At 34.8% G+C, this 23,674-nt stretch overlaps 1 protein-coding gene across 1 annotated transcript in view; it reads right to left on the bottom strand.

Moving 5' to 3' along the window:
* Window positions 1-13,332: 13,332 nt before the first annotated feature.
* bt (projectin protein bent) overlaps window positions 13,333-23,674 on the bottom strand; it is a 152,059-nt gene continuing 141,717 nt past the window's right edge. The window contains exons 150-160 of the mRNA XM_090115688.1: window positions 22,973-23,097; window positions 21,815-22,010; window positions 20,378-20,547; window positions 19,597-19,715; window positions 18,528-18,684; window positions 17,215-17,381; window positions 16,612-16,750; window positions 16,001-16,109; window positions 15,405-15,541; window positions 14,663-14,832; window positions 13,333-14,053 (exon numbers count right to left, since the gene is read on the bottom strand). Of these exons, the coding sequence (XP_089971814.1) occupies window positions 13,847-14,053; window positions 14,663-14,832; window positions 15,405-15,541; window positions 16,001-16,109; window positions 16,612-16,750; window positions 17,215-17,381; window positions 18,528-18,684; window positions 19,597-19,715; window positions 20,378-20,547; window positions 21,815-22,010; window positions 22,973-23,097 (1,696 nt within the window). The 3' untranslated portion in view covers window positions 13,333-13,846. The remainder of the gene's footprint in view (window positions 14,054-14,662; window positions 14,833-15,404; window positions 15,542-16,000; window positions 16,110-16,611; window positions 16,751-17,214; window positions 17,382-18,527; window positions 18,685-19,596; window positions 19,716-20,377; window positions 20,548-21,814; window positions 22,011-22,972; window positions 23,098-23,674) is intronic.

Genomic DNA, 23,674 nt, shown 5'->3' with positions numbered 1-23,674 from the left:
TGAACAAACCAACTTTTGTCACTTTGAATACATATATAAGTTATTGTTTTCTATTAATATTAAAAAATATTCATTCAATATTAGGTATGTGACCCGGATATGCAAGTATCCACTTTAACTACCTAATTAATATATTTACTGTATAATTTAATTCACAATAATAGTACAACAAAAGCTGAACAATCTGTATGTCTTTCCCATACTACGCGAGCATTATTCCTCTTTCAAATGATACCAAAGACACAGGAAGCGTGAGTTTTTTGTCACTTCCACATTGATTCATACTCGCCGTCTCTTTTCTTCACTTACAAATACGCTAGGTTAGAACGAGCCAGCTATACAACTCAGGTGTGTTGACAATAACAGATGTTCACGAAGATTCTTACACAATTACAATTGTATTTAATTATTTTTTTTATTTGTTATTTAAGAACGAGGTGTAGGCGTGATTAGTCAGCGGTTTGATACAATGCTACAGTCATTGAAAACAGTTATACTATTTGGTAATCATTTTTAGTTTTGATACAATGTGAAAATCAAATGTTAAATTTGAATTTGATTTGATTCGACTCGTTGTAGATGGGTGGTACCTACGAGGAAACAAGAAATAAAGAAGTAGTTGATAGTTTTAAATTTTAATATGTACTTTAATTTTCATAGTACTTATACATACCTACGATAATTTTATTTTAAATGCGTGTGCCAGTATTTTGTATTTTTATATGTATGCTCTGTTTTCATTTGTTTTCATGTCATAATCGTTGAGCCTTGAGCCGAATTTGATAAATTTTAGCAGCTTTGATTTTCTTAAATTGAACTTGAATGTAATGTAGGTATTAGTTATAGAAATGTATTTCCGTCGAAATTAGAATGAAGATAATTATTAATTACTAGCGGTCCGCCCCGGCTTCGCCCGTGGTACATATTTACGTTTTCTCTACATAAAAACCATCCTCGTACTTCAAGGAATATAATAAAAAAAGAATTATCGAGATCGGTTCAGCCGTTCTCGAGTTATGCGCTTACCAACACATTTTGCGATTCATTTTTATATATACCTAAGAAAGAAGATATACTTATTTATTACATATTTCTATAACTAAGTTTTAAGACGAAAAAATCGTTTGTTTTATAAAAACGAAAATAATAATCACCGTGATAACTATGTAGGTATTTCTTGACTCTTGTAAGCACAGAAACCGCAAATAATCCCTGCAGTGTCTATAGTCTTAGTATGTTATTTAAAAAATATCCCAGTTCCTATTTTACACGAAAGTCGTATTAAACTTTATACTCTATTGAAATTCTAAATCTAACAAAAGGTCGCACACAATACATAATTTCTCATTATAACCAACATTCAATGAGAAAAAACCAAATTTGACCCAAAAAACTAAAAGGGTTAAAAGAGCGAGACAGCGAATATACTCCGTATACCAGAGAGAGATAGATATAGCCAACCCTTTCGCTACACCTGGTACTTTTTTGTTCAAAATTTAAAAAAGTGCCAAATTTCCTTTTGTTGGGGTCAATATTGATTTTTGGCACATAATAGAAGTTCGTTATCTGACAGATGAAATGGCGCCATTTTACAAATTATGAGCAATTACCGATTGTGTGAATGTGATTTAATTTTTCGTAAAAAAAAAGATTTTTAGTGTCATTTTATCATGTTTTTTTTTTTCATTACAGAGATACTTCCTATGAGGCAGTTTGGGGCATAATCCATGCTGGCCAAGTGTGGGTTGATGTCAGCGGTAAATGGTGCTACGGATAGTATGCTATTAAATCGAGAAGATAATTTAATTTTTACATCACTGTGTAATAATATAATAATCTCATCGTACTCAGCGATAGATGAAAAATTGAAAAAAATGTCATAACTCCGAAAATACGAAAAATCGCATAACATACATGGGGGTGATTCGGATAGCCCTCTAGGTCCTCTACCTCCCAGCTTCCGTTCATCACTACTTTCTGGGACACCCTGTTATAAATAAAAATGAGATAGAACCTTTTTATATTGATTAATTAATCCTATTAATATTATAAAGGCGAAAGTTTGTAAGGATGTATGGATGTATGGATGTATGGATGTTTGTTACTCTTTCACGTAAAAACTACTGAACCGATTACAATGAAATTTAACACACGTATAGAGGGTAACTTGGATTAACATATAGGATAGGTTTTATCCCGGAAATCCCACGGGAACGGGAACTATGCGGGTTTTCCTTTGAAAACGCGGGCGAAGCCGCGGGCGGAAATCTAGTACTCTATAAATTGAGAAAATGTCGTTGATTGAACTCTACCGATCATTATTTATTTTATTCGTAGGTAAACTTAACTATTTTTCAATATATTTAGGTATATATACATTTATTTATAGGTTTGAAATTGTTTCACAATTCCTTACAGACACAGTGCAGAATTTTTTTTAAAGCAGTCTTCTTGAATTAATGTTTGAGACTGATAAGTTGTTTACGAATAATCTTGAAAAAAATTTAATTACCTAATTTGAAGACAAAAGAATTTGTTCTAGCGGTACGTGATTTCACTGCATGACGACTTGCTGATAAGGGACCATTATGTTACAGGACTGCATGCTTAATGTAAATCTTTAAATTTCTCTTGTGTATGGAAAGGAAATTATTCTACGTGGGAATGCAGTAGATAAAAATATACTTGGGTTTTCTGTTTCCTACTTTGTTCTAATACGAAAGCAGCTTAAAGATTCGATGTGACAGTTAAATCTGATACATCTCATGAAGAATGAATCTTCCTTCGATTGTTTAAAGGTCGCTGACCTCAGGGAAATTACTAAACCCGCATATATCCGTCAAACTATAATAAAGAAACGTATAAAACTTTCGTTGAAAACGGAGCAACAAATAAAAATTAAACCATCTACTCTTACAAGACGATCCAGCATTAAGAAATATAAGACAATCAAATGAGCGCACAAAAACGGAGGAAAAGAGACAAAAAACGATATGGCGGATTGTTTTTAATTACCAAGTATCGGCATAAATCGAAGCCAGTCGCCGCGGGGCCGCCGGCGGAGCCGTAGAGCCGACATGCGTTGTCTTATTTTAATTTTATTTTAATTTGTTTCAATGCATTTCAATGGATTTTTTGTAATCCAATTAATTCTACTACGACATTACAAGGTGGTATGCGTGGGTCAGGGAAAGATGTGCGCGTGTTTTTGCGCATGTAATGTGAGAGCTGTTAGTAATTTAAATGGATTGAATTATTTAATATGTTTGTTTAAATGCTTATATATTATTTAAAATTATAACGCATTTAGCATGGCAAGCTTATCAAGCAAAAAGGATTAGGGCCAAATCTAAAATATAAAAAATGAGGCGGTAGTTTCATAATAAATGCATCTGTAATGTGTGAGCTGAATGAATGTGACCAACTCCTTATTTGAATAAAATGTCTAAACTCTATAGTTTAAGAAATTCTAGCACAATGATTGACTCTAGGTTATCTTCTTCTCTAATATGTTTTACTGTTGTTTTAACATTTTTGTATAAGGATCTATTTTTTACATTACTAATCTATAAATTGCAAGAAAATTCAAAGTAGAGATGCTTATTTAATGTATTCTAAATAGAAAATTAAATTTAATGATTACTCTAAGAGCCTTGTTTCTTATCTAATCTCTATAATTGGTAGTACGGAAACGTTTAAGGGCCGATTTTTCAATGCTTGGATAAAACTTATCCGTCCAATAAAATATTACACGATAATATTAAAATGTCACGTAAACTGTCAAATACGGGCAATTAGAATACGTTTTTAAAATGGTAGTTTTATACATTATTCGACGAATAAGTTTTATCCAAGCATTGAAAAATCGGCCCTAAGTCTAATAAGACGATATTTAGAATAAAACACTTTGGCGTATGAATGATTGAATGAAAAATTATTTATTGCACACAAAATACAGAATTCCTATCCTATATACTATATCCTCATTCTTATAAGCATTTTGAAAGAAACATGCAATAATTTAAATTAATTGTGTATATGTATAAGAAAATGACATGAAAAAAAACATCAATTTTAATATTTTAACCTTCAAAGTTACCAGCAAAAAAAAAAAAACATAAAAATGTAATCCGAAAGCGTCTCCACGCCACCTCTGTCTTCGATTCATAAAATTCATATGTAGGGGTGAAGGCGCGCGGATGCATTATATTTTACGTATAAATATAAACAAGAACATTGTAGTGCGTCTGTCTGTAACCGTTTGTCATTGTCCGATGTACTTGTAAAGATATCGAGTGAAATGATCCGTCCCGAGTGGGGTATGGGACATTTGGACGTTAATTAGTAGATGGACGCTAATGGAGTATGGGACATATACTTTTCTATATGTATAATATAGCTAGCTGTACCCCGCGGTTTCACCCGCATTGCTTCGCTCCCGTTGCAGTTGGTCTTAGCGTGGTGATATATAGCCTTTCCTCGATAAATGGGCTATCTAACACCGAAATAACTTTTAAAATCGGTCCAGTAGTTCCTGAGATTAGCGCGTTAAAACAAACAAACTCTTTAGCTTTGTAATATTAGTATAGATAAATAGATATAGATGTAGAATTAAACTATTTCCTGAATTATATAAAGAGGTACCTACACAGTAATGCAGGCATGACATGCGTTTAAGTGAATTGGACGACTTCGTAAGGATTCCAATAGGAATTTAGCTAAATTGGAATTAACTGACTATCATCGACGATCGTCAAAAAATCCTACTACTAATAATAGCGTGAAATTTTTCGAGCTAGTACATAGGTAGCTATGTGTGTTATTGAATAAAATAGCATTGATAGATTAGTCTGGAGCAGCAAATAGGCTACTTTGTGTACAGGTATGACAGGGATTAAGCTAGTTAGCAGTATAAACATGGTCAATCACTTTGTACCAAAAATTCTAATTAGCTCTAATACTAAAATTAGAATATAAATGTACTCGTAGCTGTCCCGGCAAATATTCTGCCTTACTCTTATCAATAGGGGTATGAAAAACACCGGAACACGAGAATTTTATATTACCTATATAAGAAGATGATAAATAAATGTTATTTTGGTACCTACTTTAATTGGTTTCGAAGTTGAAATTTCAGAATAATCTGACCTAATTCTGTCTTTAATTCGTAAATCCATACTTATATTGCGAAATTAACTCTGTCTGTCTGGCTGTTACTCAATCACACGTTAACTACTGAACCAATTTGCATGAAATTTGGTATGGAGATATTTTGATACCCGAGAAAGGACATTGGCTACTTTTTACCCCGGGAAATAGGATAGGTTTTATCCCGGAAATCCCACGGGGAACGGGAACTATGCGGGTTTTTCTTTGACTGCGCGGGCGAAGCCGCGGGTGGAAAGCTAGTAATTTATATTTTAAGAAATCGAATAAAAAATGATATCTTCTATTTGAAATGTCATCTAGTACCTACATTTGTGGTTATTAGTCATAAATCTACATTGAGGAAAAATAATGGTTAGGTACATAGCCTTAGATATCAGTAGACCGATCTTTGCGTCCATTTACAATCAAAAATAAAAAAGAACTGATACTTTTAATAATGGCATTTATAAGTGCTTTTATGTCGAACTATTTCAAAAATTATCAAAATATAGTTTTCAGTAATTTATAGATATCTAAGTATATATCGGATTCCAGGGGGCAGCGGAAAATCCACGGGCCGGAGTAACGCGGGTCTACTGTGTCTACCTGTGGTGTCTACTTAGCTGATCTATATCACACAATAATGTAAATTTCTAATATTGTAAGAACTTAAAAAAAGGTCTACTTTCGGTAATATATTATGCGAAACTGATGTCCAAGCTTAGATGCCTAGAAAAAAAAATGTATGCGTGTACTACACACGGAAGAAGTGAAACTTCTTTATGACCTTAAAAATGTCACGAGTATGGCGTAACGCAAAAATGTCACGCGTACGGCGTAACGCAAAAATGTCACGCGCACGGCGTAACGCAAAAATGTTACACTAAATCTTTGTCCAACCCCGATAAAGAAGTTTCACTTCAATTAACAGCTGATACCAGTTAGTAGTGTAGTCTAAAAAGTATACTTTTGTTCATTTATTTTATTACTAGCTGCGCCCCGCGGTTTCATCCGCGTGGCTCCGCTCCTGCTGGTCTTAGCGTGATGATATTATAGCCTTCCTCGATAAACGGACTATCTAACACCGAAAGAATTTATCAAATCGGACCAGTATAGTTCCTGAGATTAGCGCGTTCAAACAAACAAACTTTTCAGCTGTATATTAGTATAGATAACACAATACATATTATGTTTTGTCTATTTTAAACACTAATTATAAGACACAATTCAAACTAAACTGAGTGAGCGTGTCAAAAAAAGTACAGCCTACACACTCGAAAAACAACACTCCTTAACAATCGAGTAAAAACCATACAATAATCGAAAAATGAATCGGTATTTTTTGCTCATCTCGAAAACATTAAAAGCATTCAAAATGGAAATAAATCCAACCCTTTTCAAATCTTATTTAATGCGGAATTCGTAGTTTTTGAGAAATGATCAGCGACGGGGCCACAATGACGGCCTTTTTACCTTTTGGCCCTTTCGGCTTGAGACAATAGGCCGCGGGGTCGACGACCCGGGATTATAAAGTTTGGAACACCTTGTCTCAGGGCTGTCAAAGAATTGTTTTAAGGATAACTGGAGCACCGCTGGCATTGATAAGTCTAGTAAATCAAAAAAATGTGTAATGTTCGCATGTGTACATGCGATACGTACATGTGTACATGCGAACATTTCTGCAAAACGTAGCTGAGCTAGGTAATGGTGTATAAAAAGTTGTCGTAATTATTATGTTAATCTTATTTTAAAATAAATACAATACTATATTTAGTAGTAATTGTGTTTAAGTTTTTCTCTAGGCGAATCAGATTTATGTACGAATGTACTAATTTAATAAATAAACACTATAATATGCAATGCAATGAAGAAATGCGAATCAGATTTATGTATGAATATACTAAACTAACAAAAAATCCACTGTATGCACAATGAAGAATTTATAACACATATGTATAAAAGTAATTTAATTATGTTAGGTATGTAAGTTTGTTCTGATTTTTATTAAGTTTAGTAGCGAGTGACAACCCTAAGCGAGGTAGGTATAAATTATAATCCGCGCGGGCGCAGACGATGAGTTATTAAGAGTTTATGATTATTTCCACAGGACTAAGTTTTTAATATTTTACCTGAGAGTGCAAAAAGTGCTCCAGTATGTATGCGAATCTCTTAGTTAATATTATGTAAGATTATATTATGTTTGTTTATTAAGCGTGTATTTTATTGTGTAATGTGTTTAAGTTTATGGGAGTCTTAAAAAAGGTACCTTCAGATATCAAATGTATCTTAATATATTATATAAATCTCGTGTCACAATGTTTGTCCTCAATGGACTCCTAAACCACTTAACCGATTATAATAAAATTTGCACACCATGTGCAGTTCAATCCAACTTGAGAGATAGGATAGTTTTAACATGTAGGTACCACGGGCGAAGCCGGGGCGGACCGCTAGTCTTATATATATAAAATTCTCGTGTCACAATGTTAGTCTGCATACTCCTCCGAAACGGGTGGACCGATTCTCATGAAATTTTCTGTGCATATCGGGTAAGTCTGAGAATCGGCCAACATCTATTGTTCATATGTACCACGGGCGAAGCCGGGGCGGACCGCTAGTTATTATATAAGTATGCATACTACTACCCACCTTATCACTTGAACAGTGGTGTCTAAAGGAAACCAATTAAAAGAAGAGGAAAGAAGAGAATGTAAATAAAAGTAAAATAAATCATTAGAATCAATCCTTTGTTAATTTCTGTGCCCCGCTGAAGAAACCCGCATTACTCCGCTCCTATTGGTCTGACCTCACAACAGTCCAATATTTTTTTCAAATCGGACCCGTAGTTCCTGAGATTAGCGCGTTCAAACAAACAAACATACAGTAGAGTATAGATTAACATTAATTATTCTTTTTCAGATTATTTAACCTACATTGGTTTGGATATATGCATTATTATAGACTTACCACGATGAAACTGCTGGTTTCAATCAATTATTAATAATAGCTGATTTTAAAACACATTTTATAAATATAAAATTATTTATTTGAAAGAATTAAAACAATAATAACAACTTAAGTGTGAATTTATTGTTATAGAGCCTAATGACAGGTTAATTAGTAGAATGGTGAAAAAACTTTTAAAAGAGCTTTTAATTCTGTAGAAATGATCGATAATACCTAATATTATCTATTATTTACTTTATACTTGTACCTAACTAATCATGAGCACTTGCTAAAGTTCCTTGATTGAAAATTTTATAAGTTGTTATCGATTTTGTTACCTATTTGTAAAAAATTACTAAATATATATTCTAGACAACAATTTACATAGAATACTTGATTGTCCCAGCCACCATTTGCGTACGAAACTAAAAGCTTACTCGTCTAACCATATTTACTCGCATAAATTAACGCGGTTCGGCCTGTTATATTTTAACACGTTCGCTGCGAAACAGGGCTTGAAACACCCTGTCCGTGTCTCGTCGTTATAGCGGTAGGAAAAAACTTAAACTTCTCTGTCGTGCGGGAGGCATAACTTCCATCTGGTTCAGTGTAGGAAAGTGATATCTATATATCTGAGATGTGCTATTGATTCCTAGTTCAATGGTATACCGACCTTAATACCGGGTTTCTTAGACCTCGTGCCGCACTGAACAAATAAAAATTCTAACACAGTGCGGAACGAGGTTGCGAACACCTCGTACCACCGCGCACCTCGTACCGCACCCTAAGCTAGCTTCACGCGGTTAGTGTTGTGCAACGCATTCGAGACTATTTGTGGAACAACTTATTGAAGCTTTTACAAAGGACTTGAATGTGGATACAGGTACCTAATTTTCAAACTACTCGTTATAATAAATATCGTTAATAGAAACGTGAATGTGACATGTTGAGTAACTTTCTTCAAATAGGTTGATAATCATGATTATGTACTATTAGTGTGTTTGTTCATTGAATCAACTAGCGGCAAATCCAAAACACCCGGCAATCGGTGTATGGCTCATCAAAATTTAACTCTTGCCCAAGTCAACAAGCCAACAAACAAGTCACATCATCTCTTAAAGGGATCAAAGAAGAGGAGATGTGTAGGATGTTACGAAAAACTCCGCATCTTCTTAACAAGTCGTGAGGCCGACAAAAAAAGTAAAGGAAATTCTCACAGAATGCACTGGTTGCAAACAATATTCTGGTTTGGCCTGTTTTAATAAAAAACATCCATAAGTTTGATAAATAAATACAATTAAATAAAATCGATATTTCTTTTCCCATCACTAAATTATATGAAAAACTGCTATTGTTCAGTGCGGTATGGGGTACATCAGACCCCACATTTTATTTTACCCATAGAATCTAAACTAACTAATCTAACCACGGGCGGCGGTAGATTTAGGTTAATGAACTCATTGTTAATAATAATCACGACAAAAGCCGCACACTTTGTCTTATTTGGCGCCAAAAAAAGGATTTTGGTCTCCTACGGGCGGTGGGGTTTAATATGCCTCGTGCCGCCACAATGTCTGGTATAGGACAAGGTTTAAAACGACCCGTAACGCAGTAATGGAAAGTACAGATATATCTGTGCCGCAGCGAACGTGTTAATTGATAGATAATTAGTTCCAAAGCAACAGGCGATCAAATCGACCAATATAGTAAGTTTTCCGTTAAACTAAGTAAGTATGTTTATAAGAACTGCCGCGTACTTTTTCTGCTAAAATTGGAAATCCACTCTTTGAAGTCGCCACCGGTGCGTAATTAAATAAATACAAACATGCAAATGAAACTAGTGAGTTTAAAACATTAATTAATTAAACTGGTTATCAATAAAACGAGAATTTACAGCAATTAGCATATGTCGAGATATTATTCTGATACATGCGTGTACGTTGATTTAGAAGTTGCAGTATAATATGGGAACATACGGATTCTTTAGTATTGTATTGTTTGTTTTTTATTATTTAGATTTATTGTTTTTAATGACTGTAAAGTAGTATTCCAGTTAGTCATATTCTTTCCATTTTTGATGATTAATAAAATTGTAACTAACAATCGGTGGTATACGTGTCTAAGTGATGATGTTTGTTGCACTTATCAGAATTACAACGCGAACGGATTGAGTTGAAATTTTGAATGCATATATTGAAGCTTTCAGTGTTATAGGTACCATATTGTAAGCGAAGACAAACTGGCACCTTTTATATATGCTATATAGGTATGCTATACGTAATGTAGGTAAGGTACCTACATTGCTTCAGTACTAAGTATACTTAAATAGTTTATTTATTCAATTTATAGATAACTTTTACTAAATACTTCGTCATCTAACCACTCTTAACTCATGTTACATCCATAATAACACAATTCATAATATGTAGATATAAATTCGTGTAGATTGTAGAATCTACACGAATTTAATCAATTCTCTAAAAAACGTTCAACAAGCCACGTTGGAATCGAGCGATTTTCATTAAACACGAATAGCAGAAACAATGAGGTCTATCAAGCGACGCCGCGGGGCGGGCACAGTGCACTAAACAACACAGAACGTGACTCAGCACAAACCACTTATTCAAAACTCAGACATATTTTAAAATATGAAATCCTCAAGACTGGTTATTTTTATTGTGTAGAGTTGAGTGAAATGACGCGGCGGAATCGATTTTATTTTTGTTGCTCTTCATCGACTATTTGTTGATATCGGAAATTATCAGGCTCGTACGTTTCGATGGTTTAAGGTTTTATGTTTATGTCTTCGTGCACGACGACGGGTTGTTTATCGAAGCGTTCTAGGATTAAAATTGTATGGAGTCTAATTGGAAAGAATTACAACTAGAAGGCACTTTTGGCAAGCATTGTAAATGATTAATTTATTATGGGGTATAAGTAATGTCTAGTGTATAAAAAAAGTAATTCTAAATATCGGGTATTCGACGTGAAAATAAGATGCCACACTTCCTGTTCCCTTTACCTGTCTGACGGATATTTAAAAGTAAAAGAATTGAGGTAAAAAGTGGTAATAGATACAGATACTTACTTTGTTCGCATAAAAACTGGCATCGTAACCATTCACGAGTACCTATTTTAAAATCAATAAAAAAGAATTAAATATAGGTAGGTACTTTGTTATAAGAAAGTGAGGCATTATCTATAAAAAAAAATCTGTTTAGATAATTGATTCAAGTATTTTATTTTGCGTAGATTAATAATAAAAAATTCAAATAGTAATAAGTACCTACCGACCTTAATGTGAAATCTTCTTGTAAAGATTACGGTACTTTCTAGGTAAGAAATTAATATGTATTTTCTTCAAAAGTGGTTAGTAACATCGAAGGAATTAAGAATCATAATATGAGATATCGTTTACAATAAAAACCAATCTAGTAATCTATATACACTCTACGTTCATAGATTTATCAAGAACAAAGGAAAGAAACAATAAAATATAATAGAAATTTTAAGATTATAAACAATCGTAGTGTAGGAAAAAGCTTAATACGTTGAAGGACAACCTCTTAAGTTTGGTGTTGTGTGGATACGCCGTTATTTTTATATAAATATAAATTATAATTTAATTAGACTTAGATATTTTATTGGTAGGTATCAATGAAGAAGAGGGTATAAGATTAAAAATATGTAAATCTTATTGTTACAGATATTTGAGTATATAGACTACCTTTTATCACGGTTAAACATCTCATTCCCATAGGGCTTTCTTTTAACTACGCGGACAAAGCCGCGGGCTTTTAGAACAATTTGTTGCTATTGTGACAACTCATTAATTATAAATTATTAAAATCTATTTATAATATAATTTGTCGTTATCTCTAAGCTAACGTTTTCGTCAGCAAAGCGTTGTCTTGATCCGTGTTTAAAATATAGATATAGGACTAATTTGCCAGAAATATAATAAGCAATAAGCTTAGCCAATAATAATCTAAGTAACTTTCATCAATTTATCATGAAAAGAAGCAGTGTCATAAAGCTAGAGATCTTAACCCAACATTATACCAAAAACAAGCTAAAACAAATGTCGCATCCACAATTCACTGCCGTCAACAAGAATGGAAGAATCGAGTTAAATTCAAAAACGGGATGATTTTTAAAAAATGTATTCGAGTGAGCGCGTTCATTTATAATGAGAAACCGAACTGACTGGAAAAAAAACGTACAAGCATACCCTTTTCGAGTTTACGAAAACGATACAGTGATAAATTTGAAATATGGAATGAGATGTGATACTTTTTATTCTTGCATCCAACGGTTTTTGTGTCCATTTTTTAATTTCTCTTAATGGCCCTTTGAACACTTTAGGGTCGAATCCTTGCTACCGTTTTATGGGCTATTAATTTTAGAAGTGTTTTTGGTTCGGTCAAAGTAATAGTACTTTTGTATATAGATTTTGTTTATTAAGTTAATGTTAATGCAGATGCTTGAACTTTAAACATTGAGTGTATTTTTAGTGTGTTTATAATGTGGTGGTGGGGTTTAAATTTGAATAAGGGTATTTCAGTGATTAAAGTTTCTACTTATGATCATAATCTTTTCGATCAGTCATTGTACATAGACCGGTTTTTTATTATGCAATAAAAAATTTGGAGATAAGAATCTCATAGGTAGAATTGTATCTATTTGTGCCTAGTAAGTCTAGGTATATTTTTTGTCAGCGCTGGGGATCGAACCCGTGATCTTTCGAACTTTGAATTTAACGTCAATCAATGTAACCAGAAGGCAGTTATTAAAATAAGAGATTGTAATAAATTATGAAACGCAAGTAGTTTCTTTTTATAAGATTATAGACTGGTAAAGAAAAGTAAGATTTCACAATTTTATTCTATACTATCTGACTGCGAAATAGTTATTGTGAACCAGTTTTTTAGCTATACAAAAGCTCTGTCATGTTTTATATTAGACAATAGAGTATGTGTCATAAATTTAGAGTAAGTACATATTATACATATTATGTATCTAAAATATGAATGTTATCGAGTTCAGAAAACTTCTTTTACAGTAATTATATCTTATGCAATTGGATCTAATATCAAGAATTGATTATTTTTGTACAGAAAGTAAATAGTCTAAATATTGAATTTAAAACCTCATGTGCGATATAGCCTCACTATTCAAATGTTAACTTATAAAAAAGCTTTACTGAAGTTTCTCAAGGAAGCAGTAAATAAAACACAATTATATTTTTAAGTATACATATTTATTTATAAATTATGCGGTCACATGATATAAATTAATTTATTTACAATTAAATAGTACAAAGTAAAAAATAGACATATCGATGTTTCCTCTGACCGGGTCGACCACACCCCGCGGTGGCAGCGGAGTGCAGGCAAAGGGTCGCAGGTTCGAACATCAACACTTGCATTTATTAATTTCAAGCTTAAATCTTCAGAAGCGAATTCTGTTAGACGAGGACGATAAATAAATAAACATTTAGTGACTAGAGCGAAACGCGAATTCCGAACGTCGTCTCACAATATGCATTCGATAGGGTATAACACTTAAATTACTTAATAAATTAATAAATAATAGATATATTTGATATATTTTAAATTAATAAATAAACGAATCCCTCGACTCCGTATTCTATAGTCGTTACGATCATTCAAATTAAATTTTCGATAGCAAAAAACTTTGGGGTGTCTCAAGGTGTTTCGCTGGGTCCATTGTTATTCGTATTGTATGTCGATCAGTTGTCGACGACGTTAAGGCAGAAAGCAGCAAGGGCATCTCCCTTGGAGCCAGCTGCGCGTGCGCAGTACTGGCCGCAGTCGTCTGTAGAGGCGCTTGCGATCTCAAGCTTGTATTTGGAACTGCCTTCCATAGTGAACCTGTAGCGGGTGGACGATTCGTCGATCGGCTTGCCGTCCTTCAACCATTGGAGCTGGAGTGGTGGCTGTGGAATGGAATTTACGTGTTAAGTATGCGTGTACTAGTGTACATACGTAAGAAGTGAAACTTCTTTATAACCTTATTTTTCAAAAAATAATTTACTATATGCATCTTGACAGAAATACGTCGAATCACGCGTGGTAGGATAAGAAAAAGATGTCGCGTAACGGAAAAATGTTACACTCAATTTTTGTCCAACCCAAAGAAGTTTCACTTCAAAAAAGCTTACTCCTGTGATACATAGGTCTCTTATTTATTTATACGATAATTCACATTCACAGGAATAAAATAAATCAATCTAGCTTTTTTGGTTGAACAAAAACTAAAATGTTAACAGAATAATATTCATTCATTGTAACTGTAAGTGACATAGAAATACGATATTTTTGCGCTACATAATCTTCTCTATTTTCAAACGAACTATTTAACCTGCAGCTGCAGTAAACACAACAGGTTTACCAGCGACACCTATTTCTTTATTTCCATCACCACAACACTCATCACTACATCATCATCACCTTATCCAGCTATAGTAAACACAACAGGTTCATCATTGACACTTATTTCTTTATTTCCATCATCACAACACTCATCACTACATCATCATCATCACCTTATCCAGCTCCGCGGTGAACACGGCCGGTTCCCCGGTCACCACGGTGGCGGATCCTGGGAACATCTTGTACTGCGGCAACACTTGCGTCTCCCCACTGACCGTCACCACGAGGGTGCAGGAGGAAAACGATTCACCCGCGTCGTTGAACGCCTCGCACGTGTACACGCCTGGTGGTGAAATTGATGATGAGTTAAAAAAAGTAAAAAACAAACTTGGGAAGTGCCTAGACACACCCGGATCTCTATGAGAGAAATACAGAAAGAAAAACACGCGTACGGCTTTATAGCAAAAACTTTCGTTACAATTTTGTCTTAATTCTGTATATTCGCCGAACTTCGTTTCAATAAAAAAAATACTGATAAAAATAGGTAACTTTTCAATTTCTCGGGCAGCAATTTGAGAAAGCATTTTCATTAATAAAAAATAATTAAAAGAATAAAAAAAATTAAAGCAGACTGGACTTAGGTCTTGTTTTTACTTGAACATCCTTAAAACATAGTTTAAAATTTCTATCCACGCTTATCATTTATTATATTATAATTTACATCTATTTAACTGTTCTTTAGTTTGTATGCACAAATACCTCCCATATTCTATCATTCCTAACAAACTGTATCTATGATCTCCATCCATTTCCTGTTACAAAACTAATAATAATTTGAGTGTTTTGTAGAAAAATGTTGGAAAGCAAACTAAGATCTTTCTCCATTATTTATTTCAAAAGATTCTGAAAGCTTACCAGCATCTTCAGGGAATATCTCAGCGATATGTAACTTGTGTATATTAGCCTCGCTCGAGTACTGGAAGTCCTTCGACGGTTTGATTTCCTTGTTGTTGTGAAGCCAGACCACGTCGAACCTTTCGGCGCCGGTTATCCTGAATAATAAAATTAATAAATAAATCCACCCCAGGCTCCCAAGATAGTAAAAACAGCATTTAACGTTATGAAATAAGTCCAAAGATTATCAATCATAATTTGGACTAAATAAGTCCAATAAATGTCTAAATAAGTCCAAAGTGTATCAATCATAATTTAACACATTTAATTGCAAATAAGCGAATAGAAAAAGGTGCGAAGCTGTCTTACTTGCTTCACAATGTCTCTTATTTATTTTTATCATGTAAAATATTGATGCAAGTAGGTAAATTTTTAATTTTCCATATGTAAAAAACAAAGTAATCCAACCTACTTAACTTATTTTTAATATTTTAAATATTTAAGAAGAGCTAATTAAAATTGTCAAGAATCACATGGCCTATTTTCCTGGACTGGCCATGATCTGAAATTCAACCAGCCTTTTCCACGCTACAGACAGACACACACACAAATCTCACCTGCAGGACAGTGTGACAGCGTCGCCATCGTTCACAATCTGCGACACGGCGTGGTCCACGATCCTTGGCGGCTTGTCGCCCAACTTGGCGCTTGCTGCACTGTCTGCTGCTGCTGAAGGGCGAAAATTGTATTAAAATGAGTTATTGACGTGACAACGTCTTATAATTCGATAGAGCCGGCTGCACGCACGAAAAAACATGACTCATGCGGCGTTACCTCGCTCTGAGGCGTTCCGTTAGGTTTGAAGTGCAAGCGAGAGCGCGGAACGAGCGACAAAGAAGCACAATCGGCCGTTGTCACGTTCAACTATCGTCAGTAAACCGACTTTACAGACAACCAATTTTTTTTAGGTATAAATTGTAATTAGATTGGAATTAGAACTGCCTGTCTTGTCGAAACAAAGATATCAAAATATGCCCGGAAAGTATATTATCAAAACCTTTTACCACGTAGTGCAATAAAACAAGGCTGTAATTACTTTATTCTGATAAAATAACTAAAAGCAAACTTCTTATCCAATTTATTTCTGAATTCTGAATATTTATTTGCCACATTTTCCTTGCGAAAAATCAATTCCTACCCAAAAAACCATAATAATTCATAATCCTACCTTTAACAGAGACTTTGCACTTGGTCTCCATCTCCCCCTGGCTGTTGATCGCCTTCAGTGAATACACTCCTTCATCTTCAGGGAACACCTCATTGATGGCCAGGGACGCTACTCCATTCTTGTATTTGAGGTCTACCACCTGAACAAAATATTTACAATTCAATATACAGAGAAAACCTCAGAAAAAGCATATCATGGAAGTTTTTCCAAAAATCCTACTAATTTTATAAATGCGAAAGATCGTGAGGATGGTTTGATGTTTGTTCCTCTTTCACGCAAATACTACTGAACCGATTGCGAAATTTGGTATGTAGGTAGCTGAACCCCTAGAATAAGACATAGGCAAGTTTTGAAGTGAAAACTTCTTTAGCGGCGTTGAGCACTTTTTCTGTAATGGGTATAAAATCTTAAACTCGCGTCAGGACACGTGACCTGATCGAAAAAGCGTAAGACGGATACCATTCCAAAAAATCAAACATGCTCAACGTTAATAATCAAGTTTTCACTTCTGCCGGCACTCCCGGAGTGCAACCCGTCTTTTTCTTTGAAAACGTGGAAAACGTGGGCGAAGCCGAGGACGGAAATCTAGTACTAAATACGTACCTCAGAAGAGTGTAGAGGCTGTCCATCCTTGAACCACTCGACCCTGGGGTCAGGGTCGCCCCGTACTGCTGCAGACAGCAGCAGGGGAGCTCCATCTCTTGCGGCACAAGTGTCTGGCAGAGCCCGTGCGAACGATGGCGCGCACATTGACGAGTCTGCTGCTGGTACTGTAGAGATAGAGATGTTTAGTGGACAATAATAAATAAATAATAAATATTTCAGGAAAATTTTCACACACGGCACGATCTGATCCCATACTAAGCTTTCGCTTGTGTTATGGAAACCAGATGGCTGATAAACATACATATATAATTTTTAATAAATACTTATATAGATAATTAACACCCAGACACAGTGCAAACATCTATGTTCATCACACAAATATTTGCCCCGGGTGGGAATCGAACCCACGATATCTGGCTTTGAAGGCAGGGCCACTACCAACTTAGCCAAACGGTCAGTCTTTCTGAAAAGAGAAAGAGTTGTGATTTTGAACCAAAAAGGAAAAAGCAGAACCCTTGTAGAATCACTATGTTGTCGCAAACGTCAAAGCAACGTCTTGTAGCACAGAATCACAAATAAAGGAAAAATTGCTACAAGTATAAATTTTAAGATGTAAAATGAAATTTTATCCCCTCTAGAACACAGTTCTGAAATGTTATATTGTCAATCTATATATTGTAATGCAGTCTCATTATTGAACGAATATAACCTCAAATCTTCGAGATAAACAGTCACCAAATCGGTACAATATTTTCAACGCAAAAAAGGCAATAAACTTCACTTTACACAATTCAAATAAGAACAAAATAGATATCTTTGAATTGAACTCAAAAAAAGTAAAAGCATTATAAAAGCTGAAAAAAGAGCGTGTGTGCCGAGCACACGTGTCGGAAGTGAAACTTCTTTGGCAAGATTCAAAGATACCAAAATCATCGTCTTACTCCATGACGTCACGATATATTGCCTTGACGCGACCTTTAAATTTTACTCATAATGCGCCTTAAGAAGTTTCACTTCAAAAATCGCTCGACGTTTTATTATTTATTTACTTATTAACTAATTATTATTATTATTTATTTATTAAGCTATTGCATAGCTTCTATCGCGGGCCTTGAGCGCGGGGACCGAATCCAGAAATTCCGTAACGAAAAAACCTCACGCTCCCCACGGGGACGGGCGCGGAGGTGTGGCTTGAAGGCATAGCATGCAATAGCTTTACCGCGGCAGTCCCCGAGTGCCACACGTCTTTTTTATTTATTAACTAATTATTATTATAATTATTATTTATTTATTAACTAATGTGTACTTACAAACTAGCTCTTTAGTAGCGCTCCTGGATCTAGATGAAGTCGAGTCTGAGTCTCCGAGTTTAGATCCATATTTCTTCTTGCCTGCTTCTACTGAAGTTTGCGGCGAATATTTCGGCCTTTGTACCGTGCTCGATTTACTTGGCGGGTCGATTGTGACCTGTTGTTTATTCATTTATTAATGAATTATTAAATAACTAACAAGACAGACGTACTGGACTTTGCAAATGTACAGGTTTATTTATTTATTTATTTATTTATTATTATTGCTATATATAGCTGACACGATAGATGTACTTGAAAGTTAAATGGCCGTTAAGTTTTCTATGTATTTAAAAAAATGCTGTAAATCTTAATATTATTTGATCCATCTCATGAGCAAAGCAAATACAACAAAAAAGATGACATGAATAGAAATTAATAGGACACTATTTTGTATATAAATTTGAGCCCATTTTTCAATGCTTGGATAAAACTTATTCGTCGAATAATGTATAAAACTACCATTTTAAAAACGTATTCTAATTGCCCGTATTTGACAGTTTACGTGACATTTTAATATTATCGTGTAATACTTTATTGGATGAATAAGTTTTATCCAAGCATTGAAAAATCGGCCCTTAATTGGACACTATTAATTTAATTTAATAAGAGATGTGAACTAAAAATACGCTCTCACACTAATGTTTTAGTAAATAATAACGATCAGTAATTTCAGTTACTACAGCGAATTGCCATATCAAATAATTTTTCAAATTTAAATAATTTTACATGAAAAACCTATAAATCTTGGTAAATACTATTTAGTTTATAACATACTAATATAAAACATTTATATAAAAGTATTATTTAGTTATTTTATAAAGAATAGAAAAAATTCGATCACTCAGCGGGACTCGAACCCGCATCCTTCGCGCCATTCCGGGGCGGATGCCTGACCAACTCAGCCACTCGTGACCCGCCAGAGCAATCGAATTTATTCTATTCTTTCAGTTTTATGTGTCTGAAGGGACACACCGCGCGCCATCTATAATTGAGATGATTAACATTATTTTTATTTAGTTTATTTTACCTTAGTCTTAGTAATGATGGGTGTAGGCGCCGGTTTGAGCGGCTTCTCAATGTATCGCCTTTCGCCCGAGTGGAGGAAATTGTGCGCCAGCGCAGCTTGCTCTGCGCTTACCACCTCGCCTGCACATTTGGAATTTTTTTGTGTAGAATCAAGTTTATAATAGATTGAAAAATTAAAATAGGATACTAAAATGTTTAGATATTTTATGTCTTGAAATGAACAAATTTTTTTTATATTATTTACAAAATTTTTACAATATTTTCTGACTAGTGGTCCGCCCCGGCTTGCCCGTGGTACATATTTCGCAATAAAAGGTAGCCTATGTCCTTTCTCGGGTATCAAAATATCTCCATACCAAATTTCATGCAAATTGGTTCAGTAGTTTAGGCGTGATTGAGTAACAGACAGACAGACAGAGTTACTTTCGCATTTATAATATTAGTATAGTATGGATTAAACAGGAATTAAATTTTAACAATACCCATATCAAGAATTTTATTTAACGTTAAAACTTTATGTGTCCAATTTTTTAAGGAAGTGACATAATCATTTCAGAATTTCGATATTAAACAAATCAGCATTTTTTTTTAATTTCACAACATTCATACCACACCCCCAATTTGAATAAAATATTTTTAATAAAATAAAATAGACACTTAAAAACCCAACCTCAAAATATTTTTTTCACACAAGAGTTTTACAAATGGTTTTATGAAATGGAAATTGGACAGCCTAAACTAAAAAAAAAAAAATCTCTAAAAGTGGGTAGTTTGATATTTACCTTCAACAATAACAACGCACGAGGTCTCATCCGTGCCGTGCACGTTGGTGGCGACGCACGAGTACTTGCCGCTGTCCTCGGGCCGGCAGTCGATGATCTCCATTGTCACTACACCGTCCGAGTTCGTCATCGCGTAGTCGTACTTGGACAGTTCTCGTTTGTCCTTGTACCTGGATTGGTAATATAAGGTTAATATAATGACGTCAGACGTCAATTTTGATTTAATATTTTTGTGGATAAATAGCTCTTTCGACAGCAACAATGGCAACTATAAATATAATTGCCAAAAAATTTTTATTGGCATTTAATTTTTAAATGGCAACTATAAATCAAACTGCTATCAACCCTGATGTATAAGAATTGTTCACAAACCGGTGTCTATCCCGTAATGTATAACAATACTTCTCAAACTGTTATTTATCCCGCAATGTATAACAATACTTCTCAAACTGTTATTTATCCCGTAATGTATAACAATATTTCTCAAATTGCTATCTACCCCGTAATGTACAACAATACTTCTCAAACTGCTATCTACCCCGTAATGTATAACAATACTTCTCAAACTGCTATCTATCACGTAATATATAACAATACTTCTCAAATTGCTATCTACCCCGTAATGTATAACAATACTTCTCAAATTGCTATCTACCCCGTAATGTATAACAATACTTCTCAAACTGCTATCTACCCCGTAATGTATAACAATACTTCTCAAACTGTATAAAATTCCGCCTTCCTTTGAATCGTGGCGAATTCGTACGGATCGTGCCTTAGTGTTTAGATGTTGTTTATACGACGTTTAACCCAACTACCCTCGCCTTGTTAATAATCGGTGACTGGCTGTGATTTGTTATCAATTGACTACATTAATTAGGCCGTTGTGTAGAATCACAGTATATTTTTATTACATTTAAACTAACATTTAATTCAGCTTCCTGTACATTTTTAAAAGTATGTAAAGGATGTAAAATATAAATGCAATTTGAATTTGTAGCAAATTTTGTGAAACTGTGCGCATGTTGAATCTCTGCGTGCGCGCAGTTTAAAATGTCAATAAATTAGTTTCGCAATGCGTAGCATTATAACGATTACGATGGTTGAAGTCTACGACGAGTATTTTGGCAGTTTTGTTTCACTTGAAGGCGTGATCAACACTCCTGCGTAAGCAGGAGTGTTAATCGCACTTTTTTATACAGTTTAGTGAAGAACACACTTTACTATTACTTAAGTATGTTTGTTCTTTGTCTTATTATATTATGGTAATGGTTACAATAAATGCTATTTTGATTTGACTTGACGTTTTCTCCGGATAAATGACACTCTCGCTGTTCTTCTGCCCGCAACTTGTGTGGGGCTGCCTCTACCATTCCCACCACTGCTCCCACTGGCTCTACACTTCCCTCTCCCACACCCACGCCCACCCCCACTCACCACTTGACGCTGGGCGGCGGCTTGCCACTCAGACAGCAGAGCAGCTTGCAGGTGTCGCGCGCCTGCATGACGCGCGGCCGCAGCTGGAACGTGAAGGCCGGCGCCGTCTCGCTGCTCTCCTGCCAGAACGTGTACGGGGCCGGCTCGCGGCGCCGCGGGGCTTCCTCCACGTGCTGCCGCTGGACCTTCGGTACCGCTACAAGGGATACAGAAGAATAGGTCACTTCAATTCGTGTGAAAACGAACGAAAACTGAAAGATCTATCCTTAAAATCAGGCAAGATCACAGCCAAATTACTAAACAATCGAAAATGTAATGAAACTCGTGTCTATCCCGAATTTCGGGTATAAGAATAGTTCACAAACTGGTGTGTATTCCGTAATGTATAACAATACTTCTCAAACTGTTATTTATCCCGTAATGTATAACAATACTTCTCAAACTGTTATTTATCCCGTAATGTATAACAATACTTCTCAAACTGTTATTTATCCCGTAATGTATAACAATACTTCTCAAACTATTATTTATCCCGTAATGTATAACAATACTTCTCAAACTGTTATTTATCCCGTAATGTATAACAATACTTCTCAAACTGTTATTTATCCCGTAATGTATAACAATACTTCTCAAACTGTTATTTATCCCGTAATGTATAACAATACTTCTCAAACTGTTATTTATCCCGTAATGTACATAACAATACTTATTCTCAAACTGTTATTTATCCCGTAATGTATAACAATACTTCTCAAACTGTAATTTATCCCGTAATGTATAAGAACAGTTCTCAAAATGCTCTCATAATTCATAAGAATCACAATCTGCTATGTATTTCACATACCTATAAAAAGAGCGTGTGTGTCGAGCACACGTCAGAAGTGAAACTTCTTCGGCAAGATTCAAAGATACAAAAATCGTCACCTTACTCCATGACGTGACGGTATTGCCATGACGCAATTTTGAAATTTTATTGTCAACACTGCTTATCCACCCTGTTACTTAAAAGTATGGTAACCAAATTGCTATCTACCCGGTTATATTTAAGGAAAGATACCAAGCAATCTTCTAATATTTTGTCCAATTACTGATTAATTTATAGTTTATTTTCTATACCATCTCAACCAATCTCAATACAAAGCAAAATAAACTCACGTTGTACATTCAAGAAGACCACTTCCTCTCTGAAACCGTAGTGGTTCTCAGCGCGGATGATGTATTCGCCGCGGTCCTCTAACTTGGCGCGGTTGATGATGAAGTAGTAGTCATCACCGGCGTACCTGTGGATGGAGTTTGTATTAAAAAAAATGTCTTGGTCTGGTAGGACACAGAAGGCTGATCACCTACTCGTCCCTAAAGAAAATAGATCAGTGAAACAGATGTATAATGCATCTGCCCTTACCCCACTTGGGGACATGGGACTACACAAGGATATTGTTGATGCTGGTCCTTCGAGCCGGATCATTTCGATCTTAAGGTGTAGACTTAACTACCAATAGAATATCGTAGTTCACAGTTGCTTTGCGACTAAATTAATTATCTTGTTCTGTCTGTTCCTTCGAGCCCGAAATAACTGACCTACTAGGTTAAGATCTATAAACGACACACACAATCAATTTTTCACGTTTATTTTGCGAGCAACTGAATTATGAGCTTATTATGTCCTCTTATTCCCGGTCAGTTTACGCTGTGAATTGAACTGACTGTCAAAACTCAGCTGACTGTACATTAGTAGAAGAAAACAATGGCTATAATATAAGATGTACATTTTAAACAGTATAGACGTAGAAACAGCACACTAACCTCTTCATATACTTAACAGACTGTCTCAACTCTCTGTTATTATGCGACCAGATG

Source organism: Colias eurytheme, chromosome 24, assembly GCF_061535395.1.
Source record: "Colias eurytheme isolate Ceu_HAF_F1 chromosome 24, ilColEury1 Martin Lab GWU primary, whole genome shotgun sequence".
Classification (NCBI taxonomy): domain Eukaryota; kingdom Metazoa; phylum Arthropoda; class Insecta; order Lepidoptera; family Pieridae; genus Colias; species Colias eurytheme.
The sequence above is the reverse complement of the archived record's forward strand: the minus strand, read 5'-3'. Positions and strand labels throughout refer to the sequence as shown.